Below are 11,456 nucleotides of genomic sequence, written 5' to 3' on the forward strand. Positions count from 1 at the left end.
AGCCAAGCTTGTAGCTGAGGTCTCTGGTGAAGTCAACTCCAACGATTCATAGACTTTAATCACCGTTCTCAGGTCTTTGTTTCCTATTTCCCACCGTTACAGAGGACTATCTCCAAGTGTGAGTGAGACAAACTGGAAACAGCTGACTTGTCACCACGCACTGTAGTCAAAAGATCTGGTTCTCTCAAGACTCTTACAAGCCAGTAGGTTGTTTACCAACGCATCATCTGCCAGCCAGTCAGTCATGGACCAACCAGGCATGAACCAATCAGGTATGACACAACCAAGTGTAAACCAAATAGATATGAACTACTTAAGTGTAAGACCACCACGCCTAAGCAATCCAGATATGGAACAACCAATTATGAGGCTATCAGGCCAGAACCTATACACTATGAAACAACTAGGGCCAAGACTACCAGACAGCAACCAGCCAAGCACGAACCAACTAGGCATGAACAAACCAGGTGTGACAAGATCAGGAGCAAGCCAAGCAGATATGTACCAATCAGGCTTGAGCCCATCCAATATGAAACTACGAGTGTCAAGCATGGACCATTTAGTCATAAGCAAACCAGACCTAAGCCTACAAGTTATGAGGGAGCCAGACCCAAGACAACTGGATATAAAACAACCAAGCATACACCAACCAGGTATGAATCAAGCAGACATGAGCCAAACAGGCATATGGCAGCCAGGCTCACCTCCTCCCAACAGAAAAGTGAGCTCAAGGCAATGGGACCCAGTGTATCCAGGCAGGAGACCACAAGACATGTGGCAAGTAAACCAAATCAATCAAGGAATGAGGCAATCAGATATAGTGCAACAAGACCCAAGCTATGTAGTACAGAGACAATCAGATACATGGAAACAGGACCCAAGTTATCCAGGACTGAAACCTATAGAGCGACGGTATTTGGGGACAAGCCAGACAGGCAACAAACCAAATTTATGGCAACAATACCTAAGTCATCCAGGCCTCAGACAGTTGGAATTCAGACAAGCAGATCCCAGAGAACTAGGTATGCAACAATCTGACACAGGGCAAGCAGGCCCTAGTCAATTAGGCATGAGACAAACAAGCCAACCACGTATGAGACCAAACGACATATGGCAATTGGTCCTTACACAAAAAGGCATAAAACAACTGAGGATGTTGCAAACAGCCTCCAGCTCACCAGACAGCAGACAGTCAGGCACTTGGCAACCAGACTCTAGCCCACACGGCAAGACACTGTCAGACCCATGGCATCTGAGCCTCAGCCAACCGGCCATGAGACAATCTGATACATGTCATCTAGGCTCTAGCCCACCAGGTATGGAACAGTTGAACACACATTATATAAGCTCCAGTCAACTATGCAGGAAACCATCTGTCATACAACAACAGGGATCCAACCAACAAGGCATGAAATACTCAGACACAAAGCAAGTGGGCCCTAGTCTACTGGGCGTGACTCCGTCATACTCAAAAGAAGTTGGGGGCAGCCAACGAGGCATGGATGATTTGGACACACCAAAATCAGGCTCCAGCCAAACAGGCATGAAAAAGTTGTACAGATGGCAATCAGGCACCAACCAAGCAGGCAAGACACAGTCAGACAAATGGCTACTAGGCCCTAGCATTCTAGGTATAAGACATTTGGATTCATGGCAACCAGGCCCAAGCCAACAGGGCATGAAATATTCAGACTCATGGCCATGGGGCCCAAATCGTTCAGGTACAAGACAGTCAGATTTATGGCAACCAAGCCCCAACCAATCAGACACAAGGCAATTGGATACATGGAACCAAAGTCCAAGCCTCCCTGGTGTAAGACAGTTATACACATGGCAGCCAACCCCAAGTTGCTCAGACACAAAACAATCAGAAAAACAGCAACCTAGTCCTAGCAACTCAGACATGAAACAATCAGATACTTGGGAACCAGTGCCAAAGCAATCACAGACAAGCTCCACCCAACTGAATCTGTTTCAAGAAGACATGAAAAAACCAGAGGCAAGTCAATCAGGAGTCACTGAATTAGGCAGAAACCAATTAGATACCATTCAAGCAGATATCACCCAGTCAGGCACTCACCAATTAGATATAAACCAACCAGATGCCACCCAACCAAGCCAAGAAGAAATGACACAATTAGAAATAGCAGAACCAAGTCCAATCCAACCAGAAAGGAAAGCCAGTCCATCAGACACTAGCCAATCGGACTCAATTCAACTAGACCTAAGCCAAGCAGGTGAAAGTCAATACGAGCCAAGTGAATCAAGTATGAGTGACTCAAGTCAAGGAGCAATGCAATCATGCCCGACAAATCAAAGCATGGCTCCTTTCTACGTAAGACCTGCTGAGCCTGAAGACTGCCCAGATATCCTGCGGCTGATTAAAGTAAGGCTCTATTTCCTTATTACTTGGAAGCTAGTACAGGGATAAAAGAACAAAAGGAAGGCATAGTCTAGATTTGAATCTAGCTCTGTTCATTACGACCCATATACACAATGTTGTGGAATTTCACTAAGCCCCTTTAATCTTCATTTTCAATTTAAATCGAGATTATGGTAATTGTTACACCAAAAGACTATATTAGTGTTTTTTTCTTTTTTAAAAAAATTATTATTATTAATTATAATTTATTCATTTTGTATCCTGACTGTAGCCCCTCCCTATCTCCTCCCAATCCCACTCTCCTTCCCTCTTCCCCGCCCCATGTCCCTCCTCTATTCGACTGATGGGGGGGTCCTCCTCCCTTAGTACCTGACCCTAGCCTATTAGGTCACATCAGGACTGTCTAGATCCTCTTTCTTTGTGGCCTACTTAGGCTACCTCACCAGGGGGGAGGTGATCAATGAGCAGGCAAGTGAGTTTATGCCAGAAACTCCCCCTGCTCCCCTTAGTAGGGAAGGCACATGGAAACTAAGCTGTGCATGGGATACATCTGATCATGGGGTCGAGGTCCTCTCTATGCATGGTCCTTGGTTTATTCATCAGTCTCTGCCAGACCCAATTTGGCTCTGTTGTTCTCCTTGTGGAGCTCCTGTCCCCTCCAGAGCTTTCTGTCTCACCCATCTTCCATAAGATTCCCTGCACTCTGCCCAAATTTTGGCTATGAGTCTCAGCATCAACTTCGATATCATGATGGGAAGAGTCTTTCAGAGACCCCTTGTGGAAGGCTCCTATCCTGTTCCGTGTCTTCTCCTACTTCCAAAGTCTGTCCTGTTTTCCCTCTTGAATGAGGATTAAGCCTCTTCCCTAGGGTCCTCCTTGTTGTTTAGCTTCTTTAGGACCATAGATTTTAATATGTTTATCTTAAATTATATGGCGAACATCCACTTATAAATGAGTATATATCATGTGCTTCTGAGTTACCTTACTCACGATGATCTTTTCTAGTTCCATCTATTTGCCTTCAAATTGCATGATTTCCTTGGGATTTTTTTGCATTTTTAATTGTTAATTATTAATTACAATTTATTCGCTTTGTATCCCAGCTGTGTTCCCCTCCCTCATCTCCTCCAAATCCCACCCTCCCACCCTCTTCTTCCCCATGCCACTACCCTAGTCCACTAATAGGGGAGGACCTCCCCCCCTTCTATATGACCCTAGTCTATCAGGTGCCTATCAGCACTGGATGCATTGTCTACCTCTGTGGCCTGCCAAGACAGAAATTGTGGTACATTTACACAATGCAACACTATTCAACTATTAAAAACAAGGAAATCATGAAATTTTCAGGTGAATGGTTGGAACTAGAAAAGACCATCTTGAGTGAGGTTACAGAAGCAGAAAAACACACATGGTATCTAATCACTCATAAGTCATTATTAGACAGAAAATATAGGATAAACACACAAAGATCTATATTCCTAAAGAAGCTAAACAAGGAAGACCCCAGGGAAGATACTCAATCCTCATGCAGAAGGGCAAATGTGATAGACATCAGAGGCAGGAAAAGACAGGGAATAGGACAGGAGCCTACCATAGACGGCCCCTGAAAGGTCTCCTTTTTTTAAATTGCTGAGTAGTATTCCATTGTGTAAATGGACCACAATTTCTGTATCCATTCTTTGGTTGAATGATATCTAGGTTGTTTCCAGCTTCTGGCTATTATGAATAATGCCACTATGAACAGAGATGAGCAAATGTCTTTGTTGTATAGTTGAGCATCTTGAATCTGCAAAACATTTTAACAATGAAATCATTAGAATTTTTAAGAATCAGGCATAAAAAAGTTTATACTTTGTTACAATGATGCTGGTATACAGCTACACAATGTTCATGAGTCTAATGAACTTGAGTGAACATTTCCTTATACACATGTTTATTTTAATTCCTTTCCTAGAAATCATACCAGTGCAGTAAATGTGACAATGTAATGACTGTAGTTACCATGATGGAATTTTGATGCACTGATGGCAGTCATTCATGTGATACACAAGCGTGAATGTAATGGTTCACTTTGGGTTTTATGTTCTTTAATAATATTTCCATTTTTCTGAACACATGATAATTTCCAAGTTCATAAAACACTCTTTTTAAAATAATTTATTAGTTTCCCATCAAAATTCCTTAGCTAAAAGACATCATGAATGAGGCATTGTGTAGCTGTGCACCAGCATCATTGTAACAGTATTAATTTTTTCTATGCCTGATCTTTAAAATTCTAATGTTTTCATTGTTAAAATGTTTTGCAGATCTGGTGCTTTCTCAGACAATTAGGAATAGTGCTTCCTCAAGATCCAGCTATACCACTCCTAGGCATATATCCAAAATATGCTCAAGTATACAACAAGGACATTTGCTCAGCCATGTTCCTAGCAGTTTTATTCGTAATAGCCAGAATCCAGAAACAACCCAGATGCCCCTCAACAGAGGAATGGATACAGAAATTGTGGTCCATTTACACAATGGAATACTAGTCAGCAATTAAAAACAAGGAAATCATGATATTTGCAGGCAAATGGTGGGAACTAGAAAAGATCATCCTGACTGAGTTATCCCTGAAGCAGAAAGACTTACATGGTATATACTCATGTATAAGTGGATATTAGAAATATAATATAGGATAAACATACTAAAATCTGTACACCTAAAGAAGCTAAGCAAGAAGGAGGATCCTGGGTAAGATGATCAATCCTCACTTAGAAAGACAAATGGGACTGATATCAGAAGAGGGAGAAAATAGGGAATAGAACAGGAGCCTATTACAGAGGACCTCTGAAAGACTCTACACAGCAAGGTATCAAAACAGATGCTGAGATTCATAGCCAAACTTTGGGCAGAGTGCAGGGAATTATAAATAAGTGCTAACTGATATGGAAATAATATAGTATGGACTGGATAGAATGATAATAATGAAGTCATATACCATGTCTACATTTTTAAAAAATAAAGTTATTTTGTATTGCTTAGGCTTACTATTACTCCGAAGAAACACCATGGGGTTTATTTGTCTTACATACCCCAAGTTACAGTCCACTGAAAGCAGAAACTCAAACGGTATGAACTGGAGGCATGCAAAGGCCATGGATGGGAACTGATTACTAGCTTGTTCCTCCTGGCTTGCTCAGCCTGCTTTCTTATACAACCCAGGACACACAGCCCAGTAGTGGTACCACCCACAATGATCTGTCTCTCCCCACACCATCAATCACTAATTAAGAAAATGCCCTAAAGAAGTTAAACAAGAAAGAGGACAGGGGTAAGATGATCAATCCTCACTGAGAAAGACAAATGGGAGGTGCATTGGACATAGGAGAAAACAAGTAACAGGACAGGAGCCTACCGCAGAGGGCCCCTGAGAGACTCTACCCATCAGTGTATCAAAGCAGATACTAAGACTCATAACCAAACCTTCAGCAGAGTGCAGGAAATCATATGAAAGAAAGGGGAGTCAGTATGACGTGGAAAGGATAGGAGCTCCACAAGGACCAAATATATCTGGGCACAGGGGTCATTTCTGAGACTGACACTCCACCAAGGACCATGTATGGATATAACCTAGAACCTCTGCTTGGACGAAGCCCGTGGTAGCTCAGTAACCAAATGGTTTCCCATAGTAAGGGGAACAGGGACTATTTCTGACAGGAACTCAATGGTAGCTCGTTGACCTCCCCACCCCCCAAGGGAGGAGCAGTCCTGTTAGGCCACAGAGGAGGACTTTGCAGCCAGTCCTGAAGATACCTGATAAAACAGGGTCAGGTGAAAGTGGACTTGGAAAGGGGCAGGGAGGAGATGAGGGAGGAAGGGAGGGTTTGGGAGGGAATGAGGGAGCGGGATACAGCTATGATACAGAGTTAGTAAAATGTAACTAATAATAAAAAAAACTAAAATAAAATAAAATAAAAAGAAAATGCCCTACGGGCTTGCCTCCATCCTGATCTTATGAATACATTGTCTCAATTGAGGTTCTGTCCACTGAAATAACTTTAATCTGTGTCAAACTGACAAAAAATGAGCCAACACATTACTTTATTTTGAAGAATTTAAATTTATTTCAGTTATATACATAAGGAAGGTCTTATTTACGGTTAAGAAATATTCTGTTGAACTCTTGTGCAGTAATATGGAAAAATGAAATGTTTCCACTGTTTCTACCAATGTGAAATAAAATTTGTAATTCTGGCTTTCCTGAAAAATAGTAAAAATATAAATTAAAAGTTTGAATACAGGGATATAATAAAATAATAATAGAAGAAAAGTTTTTTAAGTATTTAATATATAAGTAATATGTATTTTCATGTGAATGATGTGATTGCATTTGACATACTCCATAGAAAATTGATTCATAAAAAAACAAGATTTTTTTGTCCTTGTTTAGCTTATGTTTAGGCTGTCATTTTGGTGAGACTCTATAGGTGTAACTTCTAAAATTGCAAGAGTGCAAGCAGAATATGGGAGGGCTTGGAGGGAGAGATGGTAGTTGTATTTTAATCTCAAAAGTAAATGAAAAAAAGTTTTGATAAAATCTTCAGAGCTAGAACAATGAAACTTAATGAAGAGTCCAGAATTTAGCTAAAGTACATATGAGAATGTGGTGTTTGATATAAGGGACATTTCAAATCACTAAATAAAAAGGAGATTATTAAATTAATGGCACTGGGATGACAAGGTATAGTGTTATGGTGATATTCCACCTCAAAATTTACACACAAGAAAAAAACATTCAAACAGAGAAATTATTAATAATGTAAGATGATAAAACTCAGAATTCAGTACAATTAATATCTTAACCAAAAATAAACAAAAGGAGACTAAACATAAATATTTTTTATCTTTTCAAGTATAAGATAGGCATCACAAAAAATGGAATGCAAAAAGTAATAAAGATCACAATTTTAAAATTCTAAAGTTATACTATCAAAATCCAAAGAAAACATATTTCATATTTTATTTCTGTAAAATCATAATAAACATGATGACTGGCAAGAAGTTTTTCTTTATTTTCCAGCTTCCTGCTGGATTCAAAGCCACTAACCTAGAAAGTTAATCTTTACATGACTGGTACATGAAATCTCTATCACCTCCCTATAACATGCTTATTTATCATCTGGCTACCAACTACTTATTTACCTATTTTGTGTTACATTGCTGTTTCAGATTTTAAGTTTCTAGATAATTGAGATCAAATCTGACTTCGTTTTAGCACATCCCGGGATACCTCTGTGTATAAATATTCAATATATACTTCAATGATTATAATATTTACCAAATTATCATCTGAAAGTATTTTTTTCTACTTTGACAGGAATTGGCTTCCTGTGAAGGCATGCAAGAAAAGGTGACATTAACAGAACATGGTAAGAAGTTTTGTGGTAATTTTAGAGCACATAAAACAGTGTGAGTGCATGCACACAGGATAAACACTTAGATATGCCTAAGAAGCTTTTCTTTTACAAAATGATCCTATTAGTAACATTGACATATACAAACATGAATTCAATAGCCTTTTCTTTTTTTAATTTTTTATTAATTACACTTTATTCATTTTTGTATCCCCCCATAAGCCCCTCCCTCCTCCCCTCCCGATCCCAACCTCCCTCCCCTTTCTGCATGCATGTCACTCCCTAAGTCCACTGATAGGGGAGGTTCTCCTCTCCTTTCTGATCTTAGTCTATCAGTTCTCATCAAAAGTGGCTGCATTGTCCTCTACTGTGGCCTGGTAAGGCTGCTCCCTCCTCAGGGGGAAGTGATCAACGAGCAGGCCAATCAGATTATGTCAGAGGCAGTCCCTCTTCCCATTACTATGTAAACCACTTGGACACTGAACTGCCATGGGCTACACCTGTGCAGGGATTCCAGGTCATCTCCACGAATAGTCCTTGGTTGGAATATGATTTTCTGGGAAGTTCCCTGTGTTCAAATTATCTTGTTCTGTTGCTCTCCTTGTGGAGTTCCAGTCCCCTCCAGCTCTTACTATTTCCCACTTCTTACATAAAATTCCATTCACTCTGCCCATCCGTTGGCCATCAGGCTCAGCATCTGCTTTGACAGTCTATACTGCAGAAGCTTTCAGAGGCCCTCTGTGGCAGGTTTCAAGGTTGTTTCCTGTTTTCTTCTGGCTTTCAGAGGCCCTCTGTAGCAGGTTCCGAGGTTGTTTCCTATTTTCTTTTTCTTCTGATGTCCATCCTCTTTGCCTTTCAGGATGGGGATTGAACATTTTAGTTAGGGTCCTCTCTTTTGCTTAGTTTGTTTAGATGTACAGATTTTACTGGGTTAATTTATATTGTATGTTTATATGAGTGAGTATATACCATGCATGTCTTTTTGCTTCTGGGACAACTCACTCAGGATGATCCTTTCCAGGTCCCACCATTTACCTGCAAATTTCATGATTTCCTTATTTTTCATTGCTGAGTAATACTCCATTGTATAGATGTACCACAGTTTCTGCATCCATTCTTCAGTTGAGGGGCTTCTGGGCTCTTTCCAGCTTCTGGCTATTACAAATAAAGCTGCTACAAACATGGTTGAGCAAATGTCCTTTTTGTGTACTTGCGCCTCTTTTGGGTATATGCCTAGGAGTGGTATGGCTGGATCTTGAGGAAGCGCTATTCCTAGTTGTCTGAGAAAGCGCCAGATTGATTTCCAGAGTGGTTGTACAAGTTTACATTCCCACCAGCAGTGGAGAAGGGTTCCCCTTTCTCCACAACCTCTCCAGCATGTGTTGTCCCTTGAGTTTTTCATCTTGGCCATTCTGATGGGTGTAAGGTGAAATCTCAGGGTTGTTTTGATTTGCATTTCCCTAATGGCTAATGAGGTTGAGCATTTCTTTAAGTGCTTCTCTGCCATTCGATATTCCTCTGCAGAGAATTCTCTCTTTAGCTCTGTTCCCCATTTTTTAAGTGGATTACTTGGTTTGTTGCTTTTCAGCTTGTTTAGTTCTTTATATATATTGGATATGAGTCCTCTGTCACATAAAGGGTTGGTGATGATTCTTTCCCAATCTGTAGGCAGTCGCTTTGTTTTGATGACAGTGTCCTTTGCTTTACAGAAGATTTTCAATTTCATGAGGTCCCATTTATTGATTGTTGCTCTTAGAGCCTGTGCTGTTGGTGTTCTGTTCAGGAAGTTCTCTCCTGTACCAATGAGTTCTAGGGTATTCCCCAATTTTTTTTTCTAGCCGATTTAATGTGTCTGGTTTTATGTTGAGGTCTTTGATCCACTTGGACTTCAGTTTTGTGCAGGGTGATAAGTATGGATCTATTTTCATTTTTCTATATGTAGACATCCAGTTGGACCAGCACCATTTCTTGAAGATGCTATCTTTTTTCCATTGTATGGTTTTGGCATCTTTGTCAAAAATCAGGTGTCCGTAAGTGTGTGGGTTTATTTCTGGGTCTTCTGTTCGATTCCATTGATCCACCATTCTGTTTCTATGCCAGTACCATGCAGTTTTTATAATTGTTGCTCTATAGTACAGCTTGAGATCAGGGATGGAAATACCTCCAGAAGATCTTTTATTGTAGAGGATTGTTTTAGCAATTCTCGGTTTCTTGTTATTCCATACGAAGTTGAGAATTTTTCTTTCCAGGTCTGTAAAGAATTGTGTTGGCAATTTGATGGGAATTGCATTAAATCTGTAGATTGCTTTTGGTAAGATGGCCATTTTTCCTATGTTAGTCCTGCCAAGCCATGAGCATGGGAGATCTTTCCATCTTCTCATATCTTCCTCTAATTCTTTCTTCAGAGATGTGAAATTTTTTTCATACAAGTCTTTGACTTGCTTGGTTAGGGTTACACCAAGGTACTTTATGTCATTTGTGGCTATTGTGAATGGTGTTGTTTCTCTAATTTCTTTCTCAGCCCTTTTGTCTTTCGTATGCAGGAGTGCTACTGATTTTTTTGAGTTAATTTTATATCCGGCCACTTTGCTGAAGGTGTTTTTGAACTGTAGGAGTTCCCTGGTAGAGTTTTTGGGGTCACTCATATATACTATCATATCATCTGCAAATAGTGATAATTTGACTTCTTCCTTTCCCGTATGTATCCCCTTGATCTCCTTCGACTGTCTTATTGCTCTAGCAAGGACTTCCAGCACTATGTTGAAGAGATATGGAGACAGTGGGCAGCCTTGTCTTGTCCCTGATTTCAGTGGGATTGCTTTAAGTTTCTCTCCGTTCAGTTTGATGATGGCTATAGGCTTGCTGTATATCGCCTTTACTATGTTTAGATATGTGCCTTGTATCCCTGATCTCTCCAGTACTTTAAACATGAATGGATGTTGGATATTGTCAAATGCTTTCTCAGCATCTAGGGAGATTATCATGTGGTTTTTTTCTTTCAGTTTGTTAATATGGTGGATCACATTGATGGATTTCCGTATATTGAACCACCCCTGCATACCTGAGATGAAGCCTACTTGGTCATAATGGATAATATCTTTGATGTGTTCTTGGATTCGGTTTGCAAGTATTTTGTTGACTATTTTTGCATCAATGTTCATAAGGGAGATTGGCCTGAAATTCTCTTTCTTTGTTGAGTCTTTGTGAGGTTTAGGTACCAAGGTGATTGTGGCTTCATAGAATGAGTTTGGTAATGTTCCTTCTGTTTCTATTTTGTGGAATAGTTTGAAGAGAATTGGAGTTAGCTCTTCTTTGAAGGTCTGGTAGAATTCTGCGCTGAAGCCATCTGGTCCTGGGCTTCTTTTGGATGGGAAACTTTTGATGACTGCTTCTATTTCTTTGGGGGATATAGGACTATTTAATTGATTTACCTGGTCCTGATTCAGCTTTGGTGAGTCAAATCTATCAAGAAAATTGTCCATTTCATTTTGATTTTCAAATTTTGTGGCATATAGACTTTTGAAGTAAGTCCTAATGATTGTTTGAATTTCCTCAGTGTCTGTAGTTATGTCCCCCTTTTCATTTCTGATTTTGTTGATTTGGGTGGTGTCTCTCTTCCTTTTAGTTAGCTTTGCTAAGGGTTTGTTGATCTTGTTGATTTTCTCAAAGAACCAGCT

The 11,456-nt window shown here is 40.0% G+C and overlaps 1 protein-coding gene across 1 annotated transcript; it reads left to right on the forward strand.

The window, feature by feature from the left end:
• The first annotated feature begins 244 nt into the window (after positions 1–244).
• On the forward strand, positions 245–7,944 carry LOC129668964 (spermidine/spermine N(1)-acetyltransferase-like protein 1). Its single transcript, XM_055597005.1, has 3 exons — positions 245–1,952; positions 2,058–2,386; positions 7,743–7,944. Exons 1-3 carry the CDS (start codon positions 245–247, stop codon positions 7,836–7,838), a joined length of 2,133 nt encoding a protein of 710 aa, XP_055452980.1. The 3' UTR covers positions 7,839–7,944.
• Positions 7,945–11,456: the final 3,512 nt, after the last annotated feature.

Source organism: Psammomys obesus, unplaced genomic scaffold, assembly GCF_907164565.1.
Source record: "Psammomys obesus unplaced genomic scaffold, mPsaObe1.curated_primary_1811, whole genome shotgun sequence".
NCBI lineage: Eukaryota > Metazoa > Chordata > Mammalia > Rodentia > Muridae > Psammomys > Psammomys obesus.

Bases quoted from the DNA above. Each gene is read 5' to 3' on its own strand.
- LOC129668964 (XM_055597005.1), top strand. From the start codon at position 245: ATGGACCAACCAGGCATGAACCAATCAGGTATGACACAACCAAGTGTA. The intron at 1,953-2,057 runs GCTCCACCCAAC...CCATTCAAGCAG, and splicing joins GCCAAAGCAATCACAGACAA to ATATCACCCAGTCAGGCACT. The intron at 2,387-7,742 runs GTAAGGCTCTAT...CTACTTTGACAG, and splicing joins ATATCCTGCGGCTGATTAAA to GAATTGGCTTCCTGTGAAGG.